This window comes from Stegostoma tigrinum, chromosome 27 (assembly GCF_030684315.1).
Source record: "Stegostoma tigrinum isolate sSteTig4 chromosome 27, sSteTig4.hap1, whole genome shotgun sequence".
NCBI lineage: Eukaryota > Metazoa > Chordata > Chondrichthyes > Orectolobiformes > Stegostomatidae > Stegostoma > Stegostoma tigrinum.
Window position 1 is genome coordinate 10,815,523 of NC_081380.1, and position 25,742 is coordinate 10,841,264.

The window sequence follows — 25,742 nt, forward strand, 5'->3', positions numbered from 1 at the left end:
GGTTTGTCTGTAGGTTTTGTTATTGAAAGTGAAGTGGGTGGTAAGGCATAGGTCCACTAGTTTGATGATGATGTCCTTGCTGATGAGATTGGTGGTGTCTGCTGAATGTGTCTTTGGTTCTTCTAATAGTGTATTCAGTGTTTCTTTGGCCAGGTTGATGTTGATGGATGTGAACAGGGCTGTTACGTCAAAGGAGACCATTATTTCATCCTCTTCTATCTTGGTGTCTTTGGTGTTCAGGGATTCTTGGGTGGAGTGAATGGAGTGGCGTGCGTCTTCTACTAGGTGTTTTAATCTTTGGTGTAGTTCCTTGGCTAATCTGTACGTTGGTGTTCCAGGTAGCGAGACTGTGGGTCTGAGGGAGGTTCCTGGTTTGTGAATTTTGGGTAGTCTGTAGAAGCGTGGTGTGCTGGATCCATCTGGTTTCATTTTTTGGAAGTCTCTCTTGTTTAATTCTCCAGATTTTTGAAGTTTTTTGAGTAAGGCTGTGATTCGGTTCTCTAGTTGTGGGGTCGGGTCTATCGCCACCTGCCATCTTAGCAGAGGCAGTAATGCAGAGACTCAAACAAACAGCTCTGCCAATCATCCAACCCAAACTTTGGGTCCGCTACGTTGATGACACCTTTGTCATCTCTAAACAAAACAAATTAGAGGAAACCTTCAAGACCATCAATAATACCCTTAACTGGCTTAACATTCACAAAAGAGGAGGAAAACAACAACAAACTGCCATTCCTAGATGTCACAGTAGAGCGAACAGTCAATGGGGAACTTCAAACCAGCGTCTACAGGAAAACAACACATACGGACCAAATACTGAACTACAGGAGCAACCATCCCAACACCCACAAACGAAGCTGCATTAGAACATTATTCCAACGAGCCACCACACACTGCAGCACAGAGGAACTACACAGAGCAGAGGAAAATCACCTATACAGCGTATTCAAAAAGAATGGGTACCCTATGAACACAGTCCACCGATTCCTCAGCAATAAACCCAAACAAACAGACAAAACGGGCCCAGAAACCATAACCACTCTCCCCTACAACAGACATCTCGGAAATGACTGCCAGACTACTCGGACCTCTTGGGATCAGGGTAGCCCACAAACCCACCAACACACTAAAACAGCAGCTAATGAACTTAAAAGACCCTATACAGACAACAAGCAAAACGAACGTCATTTAGAAATTACCTTGCAAGAACTATGACAATACTACGTTGAACAAACAGGCAAAAAGCTCGCCACCAGGATACATGAACATCAACTAGCCACAAAAAGACATGACCCACTATCACTCGTATCCTTACATACAGATGAGGAAGGACACCACTTTGGGACAACACATCCATCCTAGGACAAGCCAAACAGAGATAAGCACGAGAATTCCTAGAAGCATGGCATTCCAACCGGAACTCCATGAATTTGGAGCCCATCTACCACCCTCTGAGAAAAAGAACAGGAAATGACATCACCAACCCAGGAAACCTAAACAGATAAATAGAAAGCGGGACATAACATCAGCACTTCACCGGAGGCACACTGATGATGTTGCTTAGAATGGTGACGAAATGTCTGAAAACGAACCTTCCAGCTCAGCGAGTAAACTCACATCCAATTCCACCTCATCTAAGTCAGGAATGTAGAGGCCAACTGCAGCAGCCAAACTGCTCCCTAGCTAGTTCAGCGTGAAACTAGAATCAAACCTATGGCTCTCAGATGTATAAGCTAGAGTCCCACTTTAGATTCAAATCTCTCCTCTGAAAAGCTCAAGGAACTGTTTTAATTCTGGACTGACCAAGTTGAACACCTCCTCCATCAATTGCTGTGCACTCTCTGCAGTATTATTGATGGTTGTATGTGATTTTTTTTAGGAGCTGAGGCCTAAAGGAAGAGACATCAAACAAAAAGAGCTGGGGGACCTGGTGGAACAGGAGATGGCTGCCACATCAGCAGCTGTTGAAGCTGCTACTACACGGATTGAGGTAATTTGTGTCATTAAGTTCATTAGATAAGCTATTAGAGATGTATCAGGAGAAAAAAAAAATGCTTCATTAGCTGGCCAGAGTGCTATTGATATGTACAAAAGCTCTCAATTCTGATGCACTTAGAGACTAGGTTTTGAAAGAGAGAAAGTAGTTACATAAGTGAAGAGAACTATGAATTCAAATGTGTGAAAGGACATTGTAATGGGGAATCATCTGGATTGACACATTCTTCCTATGGGTTGTCCAGTTCTCTGGTCAAACATACTGTACTTCACTCAGGAGACACAGATCATGAGGTCTTGAGCGGATAGCCTGGCCTGGACAGTAGGGTATGATCATGCTTTGCTTAAGTGTGCAGCAATAAAATCTTCCACATGCAGTGTAAGCAGTGAGAAAATCAAAGACAACTGGGGAAAATCAGAAATGAAGTTGTTTTTAATTTAATAGACAGGGAATACCTTTTCCCTGCAGAATTTATATGTTTTTGGAATGTTGACACAAAGATTTGTTACAGAAATACTCTCCGACTATACATGTTATGTGGCTGCTTCATAGAGGAAAGCTGCGGAAGTCAGGAAGGGGAATGGAGTGGGCTGGGAAATTTTGATAAAGGTGGGAAGACCTGCAATGCTCTAAGGAAATGAAGACACTAAGAACTCCTTTTAATATTGCTGATTTGTGCTGTAAGTTCTGTTTATATAAGCTGCACTCTGTCTCGCTTCTTTGGTAGAAGTTGTCAGCACAGTTATGTACAGAACAATGTTCTGGAGCTACTTGTTTATATACTTAGTGAGCCTCATCTCATGCATACTTTTTAACATGATTGTAGCTGAGTTCTGTCTTCAGTATGGTATGACATGATTCAGAACTTACTCTAATACTTCCATAGCTTTTCAGGAAAATAAAACCTTTTTGCTGGAACAGGGCTATGTTCTGCTGTTGTATTTCAGAGCTGCTGGTTAAAACAGGATTTTTTTTCTTAAACCTTGTAACCAGGAAATGCTAAGCAAGTCAAGAGCAGGAGACACGGGTGTGAAGCTGGAGGTGAATGAGAGGCAAGTGCTTTCAATGATGCATGAATTTATACAAGTCTACAAGAAGCATGGGTGACATTAAGGGCACTTCCACAGTCAAATACCTGTGATTTTATACAGTTTCAATGTGAGCTTCCTACACGAAAAGCCCTAGATATCAAAACCCTAGTAAGAAAAATTAAAAAGCCTGAGAAAGGATTACTTTGAGTCCTACTGTCATTTATTGTGGTCTTTATTATTTTGTAACACAAAATTAATAGTTTCACTGAACAAAAATCATGTTTTTCTTCAATGTATTGCTGTAAATGGACCCAAACCAAGGTCAAAATGTCACTCTGGCCCATCCCCATAATAGCGGTTTCTGTGTAATAGGATTCCCATTTTAAACCACTCCCATTCACTTACATTTATTAGACTAGTCCACATCATTTATTACATTGCACAGAACTTCAAAAGTTTAGAATCCAACATACTGTGTCAATCCATTTTTAATTCACTTTCATTGTATAGACAATAGTAGACTTGTTCATTATCCATTTTCAGACTGCTCAAAATTCCACTGACTAGTTCATTTTCCCATGCCCTCCTGTTACCCAGAATTACAATGGATTAATTTAGTTCCTCTTCAGTCCCATTGTGTAACATTCCAAAGGATGTCATATTATATTTACTGCTGCTATAATATTAAAGTTACTGTAGCCTTATTGTTCTTGATTCTATTGTAATTTGCACTGTATTCAACGAGCAGTTTCTTCCTTTCTGCTGTAATGGTTTGCAAACGGCTACGTTCACCTTTAGCCTCAGAACAGTCTGCCAGTTTTAATATCTCTTGTCCCCAATTTTCTCTTCATAGGTGTTGATAGCCTTTGTGCACTTGATCCATTCTTCCTGTGTATGCATCAGGAAGTTAGTTAACATTCATCAGTAGACAGAGTAAGAAATCCAGTGTGATTTACGTTTACCACTGGATATCTGACTCATATCATCTTCTTAAAACTCTATTCCCCTGGAATTCTAGAAAAGGGTAAAAGATCCTGCCAGTTTGAGTAGGATTTGAATCCAGCCCTTTGTACTAAAGAGCAGTGTAACTCTTTCCCCTAACTCTGGGTTTGCACCTCTGTGTAGTTTCTCTCCTATTCAACTCCATGAGACATAACTCTGTTCCCTCAAACTTTTTTTTAAAACTCTGCTGCCTAGCCACTTTGTTCATCGTCCCTAAGTACTGACTTCTTCCTCCTCACACCACTTTAAATCTGTTGTTGTCACTCTCTTTTTTAACAAAAAAAAACCTAACTTCCTTGCCATTGAAAATTACTGTCTCATCTGTGACCTTTCCTTCCTATCCCTGATCACTGAATGTGCTACCTTCTATATGTGTGCCCATTGTTCGTGCAGATTAATGTTTGAAGCCCACCTTCCCCATCCCCAAACCACACGCACTATTTTGTTTCTGCCACTGACAGTGCTAAAATGCCCCAGATCAAAGCTACACATGACATTGTGTAACTGTAGTAAACTGACCCTGTACATCTTTCAAAGTCTGTAACTTTTGCGATTGATTGCTGTGCCATCCTCCTGCAATGCCTCTCTTCTTATGATCGTAAGGGATATCAGAGAATTTTAAAAGAAATTCAAACTGTTTTATTAATTGAAAGAATTACAGTAGGTTTTGTGTTTTAAGCATGATCGATTCTATGCAGAAGTTAAACAAATTAAAGGACTTAAAACAAATTACAAGAATTAAACTTAAACATGACACTAAATGTGTTATAAGCATTTATTTTCTAAGACTGAAAATTTCAACAGGCATTTTTCTATTTTCATTTCCACACAAGAATTTCCTCCTGCACTTTCAAGGCTCTTGACGGTTCTATGACATCTCTTGAACTAAACTAAGGTGTGCCACAGTTCTTAATAATTCACTTTGATTCACCTCCGTGTTCCTACTGTGAGATATGAGATTTCTTGGTGTCCTTCCACCTAGCATTGGGCCAGGCAACAGTCTTAAAACACTATATATTTGTGGACACTCCAGCTGAAGCATGAGCTTCACTACTATTTAGCTTAGTGATCTACAATTTCTGGCAGCTTTCTCACTTTGCATGTTTCCAGGCTGTTCTCGCTCCAGACACAAACTGCCTATATTCTGTGAGCAATCACACACATTTACCCAAAACTGTAGTTCTGAGAAGCCTATCCCCTTCTACCCTTGTTAAGGTGGCATACTTGGGATATCCTAGATATAGATTTCAACTAATTAGCTACAATTTCCAAACCTGATCTAATTAGGTATAGATACAAGCCTTATTTATCAGTTGCTTTTGACCTGCTTTTGATCTGGGATATTACTTGAATAATTTCAATCTCTAATGGCACTGCCACAATCTAACCAGACTCAGTGGTTCCATTCCTAAGCCAAGAGAGAACCACATATTGTTTATTGTTTCCAAGCCTCTAATTGTAAACCCCTCAAATGGACATCGTCTTCCTTTAAATCCATAATTATCTTTCAGATTTTTGCCAGTTTCTCAAGCCCAGATTTTTGTTCTTCTCCCATTTATTTTGCATTTAGAATTCTAATTCACAAAACATACAAAGCATGAAGCTAGACATTTTTGCATCCTCTAATCCAGTTGGATGGGACCGTGCTTGTCCAGTTCCATTTTTTATTTGTGGAATGTCTATAAGATGACTTTTTGGAGTAGCTTGTGGTGGAGCCCACTATGGGATAGGCAATTCTGGGCTTAGTGAAGCGTAGTGAGGCAGACTTGATAAGGAAGCTTCAGGTGAAGGAATGCTTGGGAGGGTGTGATCATAATATGATGAATTTACTTTGCAATTTGAGAGGGAGAAGCTGGAATCAGATGTTAATAGTATTACAGTTGAATAAACTTAACTACAGAGGCATGAAGAAGGATCTGGGCAGAATAAACTAGGAAAGGAGCCTGGCAGAAAAGACAGTAGAACAGCAAAGGCAGGAGTCTGGAAGTAATTCAGGACACACAGCAAAAAGTCATCCCTAGGAAAAAGAAGCATACTAAAAGGAAGACAAGGCAACCATGGCTGACAAGGAAAGTCAGGGACAGCATAAAAGTGAAAGAGAAAGCATGTAATGCAGCGAAAGGCAGTGAGTAACCAGCGGATTGATAAGCCTACAAAGACCAACAGAGGACAACAAAAAAAAAAATTAAGGAGGAAGATGATTAAACATGAGGGTAAGCTATTCAGTAACATGAAAGAAGATTGTAAGAGTTTCTTTAGAAATGTAAAGGGTAAAAGAGAGGCAAAAGTGGACAATGGGCTGCTGGAAAATGAAGCTGGAGTAGTAGTCATGGGGAACAAGGAAATTGCAGAGGAACTGAGCAAGTACTTTGCTTCAGTCTTCACAGTGGAAGACATGAGTAACATCCCAAAAATTCAAGAGTCGGTGGGGGCAGAGGTGAGTATGGAAGCCAACACCCAGAAGAAGGTGCTACAAAAACTGAAAGGTCTAAGGGTGGATAAATTATATGGACCCGATTGACTTCACCCCAGAGTCTTAAGGAGATGGATGAAGAGATAGTGGAGGCGTTAGTGGTGAAATGGAGTGGTCCAGAGGAGATTTATGAGGATGATCCCAGGAATGAAAAGCTTAACATATGACGAACGTTTGAGGACTCTGGGTCTGCACTCAATGGAGTTTAGAAGGATGACGGGGGATCTAATTGAAATTTACAAAGCACTGAAAGGCCTGGATAGAGTGGAAATTGGGGAGATGTTTCCAATAGCAGGAGGGACTAGGACTCGAATGGAGATGAGGGGAAACCTCTTCAGCCAGACGGTGGTGAATCTATGGAATTCATTGCGACAGAAGGCTGTGGAGGCTAGGTCCTTGAGTACATTTAAGACAAAAGATAGATAGGTTCTTGATTGATAAAAGGATCAAAGGCTTATGGGGAGAAGGTGGGAGAATGGGTTGAGAAACTGATCACCCATAATTGAATGGTGGAGCAGACTCGATAGGCCGAATGGCCTAATTTTTGCTCCTACGTCTTATGGTCTTATACCTTCAGCCATTGTCAGAGAAGCACCTGTAATGGTTTTGCTTGCTGCTCTGACATTTTTCCTGCTGGTGTTCCCAAGGGACCTAAACCTAGTCCCTTCTAATTCTTACATACATACCTGTCTTTCAAACCATCATTCAAAAACAGTGTCTCATTCACAAAAATATCTCGGCTTTACCTCACCTCTGTGATTTGTCTTGCTGCTTCTTTGGATGAGCAGATTTTTTCCCAACTAACTAATAAGACCAAAGCCATTGTTTTAGGGCTCTGACACAAACTTCATTCCTAACCACCAATTTGAGAGATCTTCCTTTAAATGTTGAATATCTTATGAATTTTAGGTAGATGAGCAGAGAGATCTCAGTATCCATGTACACAGATCCTTGAAAGTTGCCACCCAGGTTGACAGGGCTGTTAAGAAGGCATACAGTGTTTTAGCTTTTATTAATAGAGGAATAGAGTTCTGGAACCAAGAGGTTATGGTGAAGCTGTACAAAACTCTGGTGCGGCTGCACTTGGAGTATTGCATACAGTTCTGGTCACCGCATTATAAGGATGATGTGGAAGCTTTGGAAAGGGTGCAGAGGAGATTTACTAGGATGTTGCCTGGTATGGAGGGAAGGTCTTATGAGGAAAGGCTGAGGGACTTGAGGCTGTTTTCATTAGAGAGAAGAAGGTTGAGAGGTGACTTAATTGAAACATATAAAATAATCAGAGGGTTAGATAGGGTGGATAGGGAGAGCCCTTTTCCTAGGATGGTGACGGCAAGCACGAGGGGGCATAGCTTTAAATTGAGGGGTGAAAGATATCGGACAGATGTCAGAGGTAGTTTCTTTACTCAGAGTAGTAAGGGAATGGAACGCTTTGCCTGCAAAGGTAGTAGATTCGCCAACTTTAGGCACGTTTAAGTCGTCATTGGTAAGCATATGGACATACATGGAATAGTGTAGGTTAGATGGGCTTGAGATCGGCATGACAGGTCGGCACAACATCGAGGGCCGAAGGGCCTGTACTGTGCTGTTATGTTCTATGGTGTTGTGACATACCAATTAATAGTAGTACAAAGGGCAGATAAATTCTATGGGGACTTGGGTTCAAATTCCATCACATTATCAGTTAAATGCAATTAATAGATCTGAAATGTAAAACAAGTCTTAATAATAATGATCTTGATTACTACCATAAATTTTTGTAAAACTCATCAGCTTCACTCATGTCCTTTAGGTAGTACATGTGACATCCTTGCACAACCTGGCCTACATGTTACTTCAGACCCACTGCAATGTTGATGACTCTTACTTGCAAGGTTGTTTCAGAAGGCAAGACAATCAGCCCAAGAACAATTAGGGATAGGCAACAAGTTCTACCCTTGTTAACAATACTCATATTCCATGAAAGAATAAAATAATCTTATTGCTTTCCTTGGCCACTATCTGAGACTGACCCAGACAATTTACAATTTTAGCATCCCAGTTGATTCCTGATTGAATCCAAAGCTGGATTCCTGATTCTATCTTCTGTCTTTCACCAAGATATTTATCTATTTAATATTGCTGGTTATCACGTTTGCTTCAGCTCATCTGCTGCTGAAACCTCACCCCATGTCTTTCCAGCTTCTAAACTGGACTATTCCAATGCTCCCCTAGTCAACACACCCTCCATAAACTTGAGCTCACCTAAAGCTACTCATTTTACCTGAACTGACACAGCGTCTTATTTGTCGATTGCTTTTGTACTCTCTTACCTATGTTAGGACCTGGTGCAGCAGTACTATGATTCAAATTCTTGTATTTACATTCTTCTATCACTTCACTCCACTCTTTCTAACAATCTCCTTGAGCTTTAGATTTCTCTGAGGCCCCTGCATGCTTCCAGTTCTGAATTTACTCAATTCTTAGTTGGTAACCATATCTTCACCTGCCTAGGCAGCAGACCCTTTGAATTTCATCCTGGACCTCCTTAAACCTACTACTTAGATCAAACCTTTGGGTCACCAACCTCGTACGGCCAATATACCATTGTGTGAAACTTTGTTTGGGAATGCTTCTGTAAAAGATGTTGAGGAACTTTGTTATGTTAACGGTGGTCTGTGTATTCAAATTATGTTGGAGTGCAAACAAATTCCCATCAGGAACTCGGGTGATTCAAATATCCAACACGCGCCTGCTTTCTGATTTTTTTCCTTTGAAATATCTTTGTTTAAATACTGGGGCTTCTTTGGTAGAGCTGGTTTGGCGTTACTGAGTCTGGTGAGGAGGAGAAGTGAAATGAATGGTTGATGCTGCGTACCTTTTAGACTGAGAGTCTGACTATGACAAATGTAAGTCTATGGGGAAGTTCTTTACGTTGAAGAAAAGTTTAAAACCTTTAAATAGAGAGGTCCCTTTAAACAGATCAACTGAATAAACTGGGGTGATCAGAGCAAAGAAACATTTGCTTTGGGTCCCAAAGTAGTTTGACAATGTAGGCCAAAAATCTTCAATTGTCTTTTAGTTTAAAGCGATTCTTCTTTTAGCAAGACCTGATAATGACTTTGGGTATGGTAAGGAAGGGAAGGGGGTTTACCATCTGAACTACTACATCAATTTCCAGTGAAATAAGTTTGTTCCCAGATAGGATGTGTAACATGCACTGAATAGAAATGAAATGCAGAACTATTAGGACTGGGCAAGAGAATGGCTGTAACCAAGTTGCTGTTACTGGGAGCTGGAATTGACATGAGTTGATTGACCTCTGTGATCCAGGACATAGCACATGAAAAATTAAATGGAATGGAAGTTTTTATTTGAGGTGTTTTCATGTGTTTAGGAAGAAATTATTTGACAAGCGTTCTGTATTTTTATTTCCTATAGAATCCTTGAGTCTTGCACTGACTTGATGCATGCAGTTAAAATGTTGGTTCTGACATCGAAGGATCTACAGAGAGATATAGTGGAGAGTGGAAGGGTAAGAGCAAAAATTTGATGAATCTGAAGTTTGATTAGATTAGATTACATTCCCTACAGGGTGGAAACAGGCCCAACAAGTCCACACCGCCCCTTGAAGCATCCCACCCAGACCCATCCCCCTATAAGTGACACACCCCTGAACACTACGGGCAATTTAACATGGCCAATCCACCTAGCCTGAACATCTTTGGACTGTGGGAGGAAACCGGAGTACCCGGACGAAACCCACGCAGACACGGGGAGAATGTGCAAACTCCGCACAGACAGTCGCCTGAGGCTGGAATCGAACCTGGGTCCCTGGAGCTGTGAGGCTGCAGTGCTAACCACTGAGCCACTATGCTGCCCACTGGTCAGTAGACAGGACTGTCTAAGAGTCAGAATGTTGCAAGGCAGTTAGTTGATCGAAAGCTTTTGAAACATTGTGAATCATAAGACTGTCGCAATATTTGCGGGAACCCACATCCTTTCACCTCAGGCCTTTTGCCCATTCTTGACTCGCTACTTTTTCGTTGATACCTTGATGTAAACCATTGAGACACTAAGTGCTGGAAACCTCTCCTTAAACCTCTGCACCTCTCTTTTACTTTAAGGTACTCTTAAAAACCTAAGTCATTGATCAAGCTGCTAAATACACCACTGTACACAGTCCTATCTCTGAAAATGCCTAGGACAGCTCTGTTGCAGATGCTGTATAAATATATTGTTGAAGATGCTACGTAAATACGTATTATTAAATTGGCTAATGCCCTTAATTGCTTGTCAGTGATTCCTCAATCCCTATCATGCAAAGATTCATATACGGATGACCTCCCCAAACCCTCATTAATTTCTTAGATTACCAAAATAGCTGTTTATTCTGGTTTTGTGGAGGCAGGTCGTCACTTGTTTTGGAGTGCCAAGTATGATGCTCCCTTTCTGTTCATTGAATTTCTCAATTCAGGTTTTTGTAATGGAATCTGTCTTCCCTGCTCTTTAAATATATCATGAACTTCTTCAAATACTCCACTTGGCATGGTACAAATCCACACCTGAAGCAAGACTGCAAGATTCCAGCTTCCTGCTGAATTTGAGATTTTACAACAAAGCCTTTGGTTTGTTGGATGATCAGTAAGGGATGAGGTGTAGTAAGGCATAGCACCTCTTGAAAAATGGAGAGGCAGTTGGAAGAAATGATGATAAATATGATGTTTCTGGTTTACAGGGGGCAGCATCTCAAAAAGAGTTCTATGCCAAGAATTCCAGGTGGACTGAAGGCCTCATCTCTGCATCAAAGGCTGTAGGCTGGGGAGCCACTGTGTTGGTGTAAGTGTTGTAGTTGCTATTTTTTTGTAGTCCTGTTTACAGTCATCCATTGAACAGAGTAATAGAATCCCTACAATGTCGAAACAGGCCATTCGGTCCAACAAGTCCACAACGCCTCTCTGAAGAGCATCCCACCCTGACTCATTCCCCTACCACTGCATTTCCCCACCTAAACATCCCTGAACACTACAGGGCAATTTAGTATGGCCAATCCACCTACCCTGCACATCTTTGGACTGTGGGAGGAAACCCGAGCACCCGGAGAAACCTATGCAGACGCGGGGAGAATGTGCAAACTCCACACAGACAGTCACCCGAGGCTGGAATTGAACCAAGGTCCCTGGCACTGTTAGGCAGCAGTGCTAACCATTGTACCGATGCTGAAAATGGATCACAGAGGTAGTTACATTCTGGAATTTAACTTAAGACGGAATTTAATGGTTTCCTGTTTCTGTATTTAAGTACAGCTAATATGCAGGTATTTACTGAGAGAATTAAAATTACCCAGCATCCCCTGCCCATCAAAACAAGGCAGATCCAATCAGATCAATTACTGCTCCATTAGGTTGCACTCAATCATGAACCAAGTGTTGAAAGGTGTTGCCAACATTTAGGTAACTATTAGGTAGGTGGCTGTCTGGGGGGCTCTTGTGGGACAGTGGTATTGTCCCTGCCTTGGGGCCAGGAGGCCCAGGTTCAAGTCCCACCTGCTCCAGAGGTGTGTGGTAACATCTCTGAATAGGTTGTTTCAAAATTAAGTAGATAAGTGCCTGAAGACTAGGGAAATAGAGGGTCACAGGATCAGGGAGGAAGCATGTTTCTGTGTTCTAATTTCTATGCATCAAGTAACTCTGCAGAACATGGCTTAAATCTGAGTGCTTCCTAATGCAACAACAGTGAATATTTGTAATAATCTACTAAACAGCACAACAGAGGCAAAAATCAGGGTTATTCAAAATTAAAATTAGTTAAATGTCATAGGAGTTACGTTGAAGAGAAAAATGTTCATTATCCTGTTATCCGTGGATTCCTGATCAACACTGTGTTGTATTTCAGTATCCTAGCACCTTAGATACTACCTGTACTGACCAACTTTTGTCTCGTTAATTTTCCAGTGTAATTTTCAGATGAAATGTATCTTTTTATGTTTATTGTATTTCATTTTATGAGTCACTTCAGCTGGAAATACTTGCGTGTGCTACTTCAATGTGTATATTTTCTTTCTGTTGCTGAGAAGTTTTGGAAGGAACCTAAGTCTGACTTTAATATTCATTTCTATGGGGACATATTTGAAGTTATTCCTCGTTAACTTGTAACTCTGCGCCAAGGAACTACCACTATATGTGAGGACTCCTTGTATTGTGCTCATGTTTGCCGATGGAATTATGACTGTGATCTTAACTGCACATTTAAACAGAAGAGTAATTTGCTGCTTAGGATTCAATCATTCTCTCATCTCTCTCTTCAGAGATGCTGCAGACATGGTTGTCCAGGGAAAGGGGAAATTTGAAGAGTTGATGGTTTGTTCTCATGAAATCGCAGCCAGTACCGCACAACTGGTAGCTGCCTCCAAGGTAAACAGTGATTTTTTTGCAGTGACTAACTCATATCTATAAAATAGCAATGACTTAAGTCATAAGTGGAGAAACAAAAAGGGCCTGCCCCAATCAAACTTGGGGAAGTAGATAAAAACTTTTCTAATGAATAACTGAAAAGGGCTTTTGAAGAGCAATAAATAAGAATTATGCAAATTTTATATATTCGTTGTTTTTGAGGGTATGAAATCTCACAAGATAAATAGGTGGCCAGCAAGCACGACATTATGTTACATTGAATGGTATTTGGTCCATTGTAATAAGTAAGGGAACAAATGGAACTGTAGTAATAAGCCAGAGGATTGGAAAAGTTTTATAAATTAACACAACTTGACCAAAAAAAGGGGAGAAAATAAACTTTGACATTAAACTTGCAAGTAACATCAAGTCAGAAGCCAAAAACTTCTTCAAATATATAACAAGGAACAGGGAAGAAGTCACAGTGAACATAAACTCCTTAGCGAATGTGGCTAAGAAAGTAATGATGGGGGGGTTCAGGAAATGACAGAGGAATTGAATTCATACTTTACATCACTTCACAGGGTAGAGGGTACTAATAGCATTCCAAAATTATTAAATCAAGGAAAAAAGTGTGAGGAGGAAGTGAATACAATATATTTAACTAAGGAAACTAATGGGTTCAAAGGTCGATTAGTCTCCTGTAGCTGATGAGTTCACCTTAGGATTTTAGAGGAAGATGCTCCAGAGATGGTAAATGCACTGGTAGTAATCATAGAATACCTACTGTGTGAAAACAGGCCATTTGGCCCATAGAATCCACACCAGCCCTCTGAAGGACAGCCCACCAAGACCCAACCCCTGTAACCTTGTATTTCCCATGACTCGTTCGTGTAGCCTGCGCATCCCTGGACACTAATAGGCAATATAGCATGGCCCGTCCCCCTAACTGACACATCTTTGGATCATGGGAGGAAACTGGAGCACTCGGAGGAAACCCACGCAGTCACTGGGAGAATTTTCAAACCCCACACAAGCAGTCGGCCATGGGTGGAGACAACCCCAAGTCCCTGAGGCTGCTAGGCAGCAGACTAACCACTGAGCCACCGTGCTACCCCTAAGGAATCTTTCAGGAACTCTTAGATTCTGGAACGGTCCCAGATGATTGAAAAACTGCGAGTATAATACCCTTGTTCAAAAAGGGAGGGAGGCAAAAACATCAGGTAACTATTGCTCAATTGTCTTTACATCTGTTAGTGGAAGAATGTTAGCATCTATAAGAAAGGATGTTACAGCAGAACATTTAGAAATACACAACATGATCAAGCAGGTGGCTTCATGACGGGGAAATCATGCCTGACAAATTTACTAGAATTCTTTTGAGAAGGTAATAAGTAGAATAAATGAAGGGGTGCAGTGGATGAAATACATCTGGAATTTCCAAAAGTGTTTGATAAGATACCACACATTTTCTTTCTTAATAAGATAGCACATAGTGTTGAAGGTGGTATATTAGCATGGATAGAGGATTGGCTAACAAATAGAAGACAAAGTTTGGATAAGTGTTCACTTTTAGGATGCCAACTGGTTACAATCTGTAACTGTAACAGGGATCAGCGCTAGGTCCATGATTATTTACAATATGTATTCATGACTTGGATAAGGAAACAATTTACTCTAGCCATGTTTGTGGATAACACAAAAATAGATGGGAAGGCAAGTGCTGAGTATGATGCAGAGTGTCTGCAGAGGGATATAAACAGGTTCAGTGAGTCAGCAAAAACTTGGTAGCGGAATATAATTTGGGGAAATGTGAGGTTCTGCAATTTGGCAGGAAAAGTAGAGGAGGTCGATATTATTTATTTGGTGAAAGGCTGCAGAAAGCTACGGAGCAAAGGGATTTGAGAATTCTCATCTATGATTCATGGAAAAACTACCATTCGAGTTCCGTGGGTAATGGAAAGCTAATGGAATTTTGGCCTCTGTTTAAAAGGGCATTTAGTATAGGGCTGTTTTATGAAAACTATGCAAAGCACTGGTCGGACTGTAGCGAGAATTCTGTGAACAGTTTTGAGTTTCCTATCTAACCAAAGATATACTGACTTTGGACGCTGTTTAGAGAATGTTCACTAGGCTGGTACGAAGTAATGAAGGACTGTTTTATGAGGCGGGTTGAGTAGATTGGGCATGAACTCATTGAAATACAGAAGAATGAAAAGCAACCTTATTGAAACAAACAAGATTCTTAGGGGGGCGCGTGACAGGAAAGATGCAGAAAGTTTGTTTCATAAGGACCAGAGGGTGTGTCAGAGTAAAGGGCGTATATTTCAGATAAGGGGTCATACATGTAAGGCAGACATGTAGACAGATTTATTCTGAGGGTTGTGAACCTGTGGAATTCTCTTAACACAGGGTTGTTGAGGCTGGGTCATTAAGTACATAAAGGGCTGAGATAGACAGATGTTTAATTAGTCAGGGAATCAACAGCTACTGGGAAAAGGCAGGAACATGGACTTAGGGATTATGAGATAAGGCATGATTTTATTGAATGCTGAGCCGACTTGAATAGCTGAATGGCCTACTTCTGCTCCTCTGTCTTACTGTTTTATGGTCTTCAAGTGCGTAAGGAAAATATTGATTATTTTCCCGGGCTGAGTAAAATGCCCTTATCTCATTTGTATCTGTGAACACCTCTGCTGACCTTTCTTCAGACTTTTATGCATTGGGAAAGGTCTCAGTATGTTGATTGTGATTGTACAACAGCAAAATGTTGTAATTTTGTTCTTTTCTAATAGGTGAAAGCAGATAAAGACAATGCTAACCTTGGAAAACTGCGGCAGGCGTCTAAGGGAGTAAATGAGGCCACGGCCAGTGTAGTGGCTTCCACAAAATCAGGAAAATCCCAGATTGAGGAAACAGGTAGTTTTACTTTTTACCATGCAGTTTAGTACAAAGTAGAGAGCATGAAGTCATTCTGCAAAATCCGAAGTGGAATACTACGAATGATGGAAAATTGAAATAAACGCAGAAAACATTCAGAGCATTAAGTAAGGCAGGCAGGAGCTTATTGTTAATGATTTAACAGCAACATGAACATTGGAAACACATATAACACAAAAATAAAGAAGAAGGGTCCTGACCTGAATCGTCAACTTTCCTGCTCCTCTGATGCTGCCTGGCCTGCTGTGTTCCTCCTGCTTCACACTGTTGTCTCTGACTCCAGCATCTGCAGTTTTTGCTATCTCATTGGAAGTCACATGACTGAATTACAGCTGATTTGAGGATTAGTAATAACCAGAAGAGTGTTTGATGAAACTTCATCATTCACCATGCCCATATTAACTGGATAAGTATTTGTAAATCATTCAAATAGTGGACATCAAAATAGCCATTAAATCAAAGTTGGTGAAAGTACACTGGTCACTTTTTAATATATTCTTTTATTCCTGTTTCTCACATGAAGGAATGGGATTATCAGCATCAAACACATTCAAAAAGATGATTAGATGTAGAGGGAACTATATTTACTCTGTATCAATCACGTTCATATTCCAACCTTTGACAACAATTGTCTTTCTTAGTTTTGCTTTTGGTAGGAACTGAAGTGCAACAATGCAGTCTAGTTTACTGGCACAGGATTATAGAGTAATGAGATTTTCATTACATCAGTCTGGGCTAGCGACAAATCTAGATCCCATGTGAAAAGGATGTAACCAACTAGGTTCTCAGATTTTTAGTCATCTTCAGTACATTGTCTTCAGTAAAGTCAGCATGAGCGTGTTTTTATAAGGCTGTGTATCTATATTTACAAGGTATTTATAACCTGGATGTTGTAATAAGATTAAAGCCTCCCCATTCGAATGTTGTTCATTTAAGCCCATTCCACGACTTTCAACCAGGCTGATGCTTCATTGCACTGCTGAGGGAATGCACAGATGGAAGCAAAGTATTGCAGCTGCTGGAAATCTGAAACAAATGCATGACACTGTCAAAAGCCAGGTTTGGCAGTGTTTATGGAAAGGGAAACCAAGTTAATGTTTAGAATCCAGTCTACCTTCTTCAGATCGAGTTCTGTGGAAGAGTCATATTGAACTCAAAACATTACCTCCGTTTCTGTCCCCACAGATGCTGCCAGACCTCCTGAGTTTCTCTAACACTTTGGTTTTATTATTGAGAGAATTCTGTATTTTTGGAAATATTGTCCAACAGATAAAACAGAACCATGTCTCCTTTGGTGCGTTCGATAGATAAAAGAATTTCTCTTTCTTCCTGACCAAGATTCTTTTCTTAATCGATGCTGCGAGAAGACAGAATAACCAGCCGCTTATCTCATTGCTGATTGTGGGTCATGGTGTACCAAGCACTTGTTTATGGTCATCAAGGATGGTTCAGAACAATTTGTTGTATGTTGAATTATTTGGGATGAAAAAGATAGATGTAATATGCACTGTATAAATGCAAGTTCTTGCAAGCAACATTTTGTACTGTGTGAGTCTCTTTGCATTATATGCAAAGTTGTGCATCAAGCAAGGAAATTATTTGCTGCTGACTGAAACTCTGCATTTTCAAACTCTGCATTTTCAAACGCTGTGCATTTTTTGAAGTGATGTCATGCAGGCCACAAAGGCTCTGATTCAATCCCTGCTGTGTACTGGCTTGAACTTCCTTGTCTCAGACAAGGGTTACCCACAATCTCCAAGTTAGGGAGAGGAAAATGAGGCAGAATTCCTGCTTCCAATGACTAAATAAGAAATTCTTGTTTTTTTTTATAGCACATATTATGACCTCAGGAGGCCGCAAGCATCTTTTTAGACTCAGTTTAGTACTTTTGATGTGTCGTCAGTTTTAATGTAGAAGGGCAAACGAGATAATGGTCATCTGTTTCTTTTTAATGACATTGAGTGGTAAATACTGGGCAGGGTACCAGGTAGGACTCCCCTTCTCTTTAAAATAGTACCATAGGATCTTTTGTACACTTCACAAAGGACTTTAAATCAACAATGCCTCTCTGAAGGCTGTGAATCATATAAATGCCACCCCAAGATGGTGCAAGGAGCAAGCATGTGCAAAGATAAAGCCACAAACGTTTGTCAGTGATGGAAGCTGCTGGCTCACTAAAGGTTAACCTTGGATCCTGAGTCCCTTATTCAGGACCTGGGGCCATTATCATATCTTTAGGTAACCTCCTCACCCACACCCCACCTCAATTATTTTCCTAAGTCAATCATCTCTGATGGATTGAGGAGTCAAATGAACTGCAGTCCTGTAACTGCAGCACCGTATGTGCCAGTAATACTTTGTGCACATGATCCATTTGTACGAAGCCGTTCTGTCTGCACAAATGGCTCCTATAGTGAGGGTAGGGCACGTTCTGTTTCATTGTGAATGTTGGGTAAGAGCCTCTCCATCGAAAGGCCAAGACTACCTGGGGCATTTGGTTGAAGCTGATTAACTTGAAATAAAGATGGGCAGTATGTGAATACACTTGTGCTGATATCACTGCACACAGAATGTGGTATTGTCGGCAGCACATGTGGGACCACATCCTGAAGCTTATCGATGGTGCCAGTAGTCCTATATGAGCGTGCATTGGAGGCCAATTTGGCATTCACAGTAATCAGTCTGACATCTACTCTAACAGTGCAGCATTCTTCTGACCAACCAGTGGCTTTCTGCAGGTGTGTGCGTTTTGGTTGAGAATAGAATTAGACTTTGTTCTCATGTCCTATGATTTGAATAACTTCAATGTGTAGGCTTATATGGAAGGACAGACCAGTTGAGCAAACAGTTGAACAACATTCAGTACACAGAACTGTTCCCCAGCAAAAAATCAGCAGCTTTATGAAATAGAAAGTGAATTCAAGTGAAAGCCTGCTTCTTTTTACGTATCTTTAGGTTTTTTTGTTTAAACAATCTGTTTATAATTTTCATTCCTTTATTACAGACACAATGGATTTCTCAAGCATGACACTGACACAAATCAAGCGACAGGAGATGGACTCACAGGTACTAAAAAGCTGCTTTTGCATTATACTCAGTTCCTTTCCAATAGCTTCTTGACATCATGAGATTGTCTGTCTAGTTGTATCTTTCATATTCTTGAAACAAAATGGTATTCTTACTGCAGTTTCACACTTGTACTTGCAAGGAAATTAAATAGTTGGTTCAGTTTAGCTTACAATCAAAGTGAACTTACCCAACAAGGTATCTGAGTGTTTTGTAAAATGAGAGGATATACAATAAAAGCATTTTCATATCCATGCTGTGCTAGAAGTTTCCTAGAAACTATCCTACCAAGCATACTAACATTTGAAGAATGAAATCTCTGTATAGGGGCGAATAATTTAACCTTCTCTTGATGTTGCTTTGAGGACAGCTGTGGTGATCGATGCATGTTCTGCAGTTTTGTTTGATTTCTATGTAAGGTGTGTGTGCAGAACCTTTCCTGAGGAGATTAAACTGGTGGAGATGGTCTGTTTTGATAAGGTTGATGAGCTATCCAGAATGAATATGGTTAATAGGCTTATTGAACTTTGCTTGTTTCATTTTTGTCGTACAATATGCACAAAAACAAACCTATGCTCTGATTAAGCCTAATCCTAGTCAGATTTTAGCAGAATTTAAGTGGTACCAGAATGGTGCAGGAGGTAGTCTGAGTGACAAATGTTTTTACCCCTTTCCTGAAGGTTCGTGTTCTAGAACTGGAGAGCGAATTACAGAAAGAGAGGCAGCGCTTGGGAGGACTGCGTAAAAAACATTATGAGCTGGCTGGAGTTTCTGAAGGCTGGGATGAAGGTATGTGCTATTTCTAGAGGAGAAGTGTGAAATTTTGGATGGGTTAAACAGAATAACAGGAAATATTAAGGCATTTACCATCTTTAAAAGTCAATAATCACAGGCTGCCAAAAACAGCATAGAAGGGAACAGCTGGGCCTTTAACCGTCATTTTCCAATATCTTCTGTTTACCGTTTTGGGAACTAACTTTGTACCATTATTTACAGCAAGGGACAGTGCAAATAATTATCAGTCAATTAGCCTAACCTCCATACTGGGCAACAGTAATGGCAGTAAATGCTGAAGACTGATAACTGACAAATCACTACCTCAGGATTTTAAAGCAAGCAGGAAATTATAAATAGTTCAGCAATAATCTACCAAGTGCTTCTGGAACTGGCCCTTTAGTTTCAAAAATTACAGATGTGACTTCATTGCTTAAGAAGTGTGTTGAAAAGAAAGCCAGGAAATTAAATAGAAGAACAAAATATTGTGGATTCTGAAAATATGAAATAGAGTCATACAGCATGGAAACAGGCCCTTTGGTCAGACGCATCCATACTAACCAGATTTCCAAAACTGTACTTGTACCATTTACCTGCATTGGGCCAATATCCCTCTAAATCTTTCCTATCCATGTACCTATGCAGATGTCTTTTAAATTTTGTAATTGTACTTGCCTCTACCACTTCTTCCAGCAGTACATTCCATATACACACCACCCTCTGTGTAAAAACATTACCCCTTTAAAATCTTTCCTGTCTCACCTTAAATCCATGCCGTCTAGTTTTGGGCTCCCCTACCATGGCTATTCACCTTATCTATGTCCCTCGAGATTTTATAAACCTCTATAAGGTTACCCCACAGTCTCCAGGGAAAAAAGTCCCAGCCCATCCAGCCTCTCCTTGTAACTTAAACCCTCCACTCTCAGTAACATCCTTATACATCTTTTCTGCTGTATCCTTTCCAGTTTAATAACTTCTATCATATGGCCCGGTGACCAGACTTGTATGCAGTACTCCAAGTTTGGCCTTACCAATGTCTTGTACAACTGTAATGTGATGTCCCAACTCCTGAGGAATGCTCTGACTGAGGAAGCCAAGCGTGCTAACACTGACTTCAACACCCTGTCTACCTGTGATGCAACTTTCAAAGAATTATGTACCTGAACCCCTCGATCTCTCTGACAACAGTCCTCAGGGCCCTACTATTAACCATGTAAGTCCTGCTCTGTGTAAACTGAAAGAACTGCAGATCCTGTAAATCAGGAACAGAAACGAAGTTGCTGGAAAAGCTTAGCAGGTCTGGCAGCATCTGTGAAGAAAAAAAATCAGAGTTAATGTTTCAGTTCTGGTTCTGAGGGAGGGTCACTGGACCTGAATCGTTAACTCTGATTTTTTTCTTTACAGATGCCACCAGACCTGCTGAGCTTTACCAGCAACTTTGATTAAGTCCTGCTCTGGTTTCTCTTACCAAAATGCAACACCTAGCATTTTTCTAAATTAAACTTCTTCAGCCATTCCTCGACCCACTGGCCCAGTTGATCACGATCCTGTTGTACTCACAGATGACGTTCTTCTCTGTTCACTATACCACCAATTTTGGTGTCATTTGTAAACTTCACTAACCATGTAAAATGATGTTCTCATCCAAACTGTTTATATAAATGACGAACAACAGTGGGCCAGCACCGATCCTTGTGGAACACCGGGTCTCACAGGCCTCCAGTCTGAATAACAACCCTGTACCACCATCCCTGTGTCCTACTGTCAAGCTAACCTTGAATCCGATTGGCTTACCGTCCCTGGTCCCATTGTGATCCAACCTTACTAACCAGTCTACCATGTGGAACATTTTCGAAGGCCTTGCTAAAGTCCATGTGGACAGTGTCTACTGCTTTGCCTTCATCTGTCTTCTTAGTCATGTCTTCAAAAAAACTCAGTCAAGGTTGTGAGACAGAATTTCCCACACACAAAGCCATGCTGACTATCCCTATTCAGTCCTTGCATTTCCAAATGCATGTAGATCTTGTCTCTCATAAAGTCAGAGAGTCATGGAATTGTACAGCATGGAAACAGAGCTTCTGGTCCAGCATGTCCATGCTGACCAGTTATCCTCAATTAATTCAGTCGCATTTGCCAGCATTTGGCCCATATCCCTCTAAAATGAGAGGGTGGTGGAGGCAGGTTACATTTAAAAAGCATCTAGATGTGCACTTAAAATACCAGGATATAGTTGGCTGTGGCCTAAGCACAGGTAAACGGGGTGGGCAGAACGGTCTGTTTCTATGCTGTATGATTCTATGACTCTAAACCCTCCTATTCATGTACCCATCCAGATGCCTTTTAATGTTGTAATTGTACCAGTCTCTACCACTTCCTGTAGCAACTCATTCTATACATGTATCATCCTCTGAGTGGAAAGGTTGTCGCTTAGGTCCCTTTTAATTATTGACCCTCTCACCTAAAACCTATGCCCTCTCATTTTGGGCTCCCTACCCTGTGGGTGGGTGGGGGGGGGGTGTGTGGGTGGTGGGGGAGATCTTGTCTGTTCACCCAATCCATGCCCCTTATGATTTTATAAAACTCTATAAGGTCACCCCTCAGCCTTCGACACTCCAGGGAAAATGGCCCCAGTCTATTCAGCCTTATCCTATCGCTCAAACCCTCCAACCCTAGCAACATCCTCGTGAATTTTTTCTGAACTCTTTCAATTTTAATAACATTTCTTCTGTGGCAGGACGACCAGAATTGAATGCAGTATTTTAAAAGTGGCCTAACCAATGTCCTGTACAGCAGCTACATTACTTCCCAACTTCTATACTCACCGCATCCCCTCCACAACTTAATCACAAGTGATGTCACGCCCACTGGTCTATAGTTCCCTTGTTTTTCCTTGAGGTTTTTCTTAAATAATGGCACCACATTAGCCACCCTCCAGTATTCTGGCACCTCACTCATGGCTGTTGATAGAAATATCTTTGCTAGGGGCTCCACAATTTCTTCCCTAGCTTGCTGGGATATAATTGATCAGGCCCCAGGGATTTATGCGTTTTAAGGCCATCAGCACCTCTTCTGTAATGTGGACTGTTTTCAAGATATCAATACTTATTTGCATGAGTTCCCAAGCTCCCATGTCTTTGTCCGCAATAAATATTGACACAAAATATTTGTTTAGGATTTCACCCATCTCCTATAGTTCCACACATTCCTGTGGTTCCACACATAGATTGCCTCGTTGATCTTTAAGGAGTCCTATTCTTTTCCCAGTTACTGTTTTGTCCTCAATGTACTTGTAGAATCTCTTCGGCAGATAAGGTAAAGGAGAATCAATCTCATGTCCCATTTCTGGCCTTCCTGATTTCCCTCTTAAGTGTACCCGTTCACCCTTGTACCACTCAAGGGATTCGCTGTATCCCACTTGTCAAAACCTGACATGTGCCTCCTTCTTCTTGACTCGATCCTCAATATCTCTAGTCATCCAATGTCCCCTACTCCTGCCCACTGTGCCTTTCATACTAATAGGAACATGCTGTCCCTGAACTCTCGTCATCTCGCTTTAGAAAGCCTCCCGCTTGCGAGATGTCTGTTTACCTGAGAACAGCCTCCCCTAATCAACTTCTGCAAGTTCCAATCTAATACCATCAAAATTGGCCTTGCCTCAGTTTAAAACTTTAACTTGTAGAACAGGCCTGACCTTTTCCATAACTATTTTAAAACTGATAGAATTATGGTCACTGGTGCCCCCAAAAAAACAGTGGAGACGACAAGGTGTAGAGCTGGATGAACACAGCAGGCCAGGCAGCATCGGAGGAGCAGGAAAGCAGACGTTTCAGGCCTAAGAAGGGCCTAGGCCTGAAACGTCAACCTTCCTGCTCCTCTGATGCTGCTTGGCCTGCTGCGTTCATCCAGCTCTACACCTTGTTGTCTCAGATTCTCCATCATCTGCAGTTCCTACCATCACCAAAAAAAACAGTAACTGCTGAAAATATCCAAATTGAGCAGGTCACCTTTCAGATTAATGACCTTTGTCAAACATGCTTTGTTTGACAAAAGTTGCGAACCTGAAATGTTAATTTTGTTTTACTGTCTCCCCTGATGCAGCCACCTGAACATTTCCAGCAGTTTGTGTTTTCATTTTAGGAATCTAACACCTATTGTGAAAAAGTTATTGGAACCTACAGTTAAGAATCCCTACAGTGTGGAAACAGGCCCTTGGACCCAACAAGTCCACACCGAACCTCAGGGCATCCCACCCAGACCCATCCCCCTATAACCCACCTAATCTACACCTCCCTGAACACTACGGGCAATTTATCATCGCCAGTCCACCTAACCTGCACATCTTTGGACTGTGGGAGGAAATGGGAGTACCCAGAGGAAACCCACACAGACATGGGGAGAATGTGCAAACTCCACACAGACAGTCGCCCGAGACTGGAATTGAACCTGGGTCCCTGGCACTGTGAGGCAGCAGTGCTAACCACTGAGCCACTGTGCTGCCCTGATTAAAGAGAGAGTAACTGAACACTCGAGGAAAAACTTGGTCTGATTACAGAAAAGAAAAGGCCATATTTAACCAGTCTACTTGACATTTCTGAGGAAATATCTAACACAGAAAACTGCAGAATGTTACAAAATGTAGTTTATATGGACACCCAGAAGGCCGCCTGTAGTAATTGGAACTAGGGCTAGGTGGATCACATTGACTATGAGATCCTTGGGTGAGTTTGTTAACCGGGCCCAATCAAGGAGCCCTGGGGGACAGGTATAGACAGGAGATTCAGAAGGGCTCCTCAGTCTAGGGACTGACTTTGAGCTGGCTGGTCAGGGCCCACTGTACAGTGCGCACGTAACGAAAAGGTGACTTGGTGACAGAATACTGGCCTCTGCGCAGTTATTTCACATTCAGTTAAGTTCCTTGTAAGAGACTGTAAGATAAGATTTAAAACTCATGGAATTAAAGGAAATTATTGATCTAGCTAGTAGTTTGGTTAGAGGGTGGTAGATCGACTAGGGATGGTTGACTTGCTTGAATTGAGGGGGGAAAAAGTAGTGACTGGTTGTCTCCCACAAAACTTTTTGATGTGATGCCTCAGCTATTCGCTATAACTGTTAGTGTCTTAGCTAACATAGAACATAGAACATTACAGCACAGTACAGGCCCTTCGGCCCTCGATGTTGTGCCGACCTGTCATACCGATCTCAAGCCCATCTAACCTACACTATTCCATGTACGTCCATATGCTTATCCAATGACGACTTAAATGTACCTAAAGTTGGCGAATCTACTACCGTTGCAGGCAAAGCGTTCCATTCCCTTACTACTCCGAGTAAAGAAACTACCTCTGACATCTGTCCTATATCTTTCACCCCTCAATTTAAAGCTATGCCCCCTCATGCTCGCCGTCACCATCGTAGGAAAAAGGCTCTCCCTATCCACCCTATCCAACCCTCTGATTATTTTATATGTTTCAATTAAGTCACCTCTCAACCTTCTTCTCTCTAATGAAAACAGCCACAAGTCCCTCAGCCTTTCCTCGTAAGACATTCCCTCCATACCAGGCAACATCCTAGTAAATCTCCTCTGCACCCTTTCCAAAGCTTCCACATCCTTCTTATAATGCGGTGACCAGAACTATACACAATACTCCAAGTGTGGAGATTATGAGGTCACAACAGGAAAGTGGACTAACGTTGCCATATATCCAAGTTTGAGGATGTCATTGAAGTATTGCTGATAGGACCCTAAACTTACAAGAGGCAAAGACAGATCATTCTGGCAGATGGATTTCTTTGTAGCTTAGAATGAGAGCATCCAGTCTGGATCAAAACAGGATTAATCTGGGTGTAATCTCAATGATGAGAAACTAGGAACTGCAGAGATCCAAAGAGATTTGCATTTCCAGGAACATAGATCACTAAAATGTAGTGGTTGGGTATTAAAATAACCAGATTAGTTCATGGAATATTAGCCTTTTTATGCAAAGGACTAGAATATAAATCTGACAAGGTTTTTCTATAGTTATGCAAAGCCCTAGTTAGACCACATCAACAATCATATAGAAGTTTTGTAGTTATATATTGGCACTGGA

At 41.2% G+C, this 25,742-nt stretch overlaps 1 protein-coding gene across 2 annotated transcripts in view; it reads left to right on the top strand.

Annotated features, from left to right (window-relative positions):
* Positions 1–25,742, top strand: part of hip1 (huntingtin interacting protein 1) — a 333,480-nt gene that overhangs the window by 305,425 nt on the left and 2,313 nt on the right. For both annotated transcript variants that reach the window (XM_048557274.2, XM_048557275.2), the window contains exons 23-30: positions 1,880–1,990; positions 2,990–3,048; positions 9,923–10,016; positions 11,220–11,320; positions 12,789–12,894; positions 15,669–15,792; positions 18,818–18,879; positions 19,560–19,668. In XM_048557274.2, coding sequence (XP_048413231.1) covers positions 1,880–1,990; positions 2,990–3,048; positions 9,923–10,016; positions 11,220–11,320; positions 12,789–12,894; positions 15,669–15,792; positions 18,818–18,879; positions 19,560–19,668 — 766 coding nt within the window. The remainder of the gene's footprint in view (positions 1–1,879; positions 1,991–2,989; positions 3,049–9,922; positions 10,017–11,219; positions 11,321–12,788; positions 12,895–15,668; positions 15,793–18,817; positions 18,880–19,559; positions 19,669–25,742) is intronic.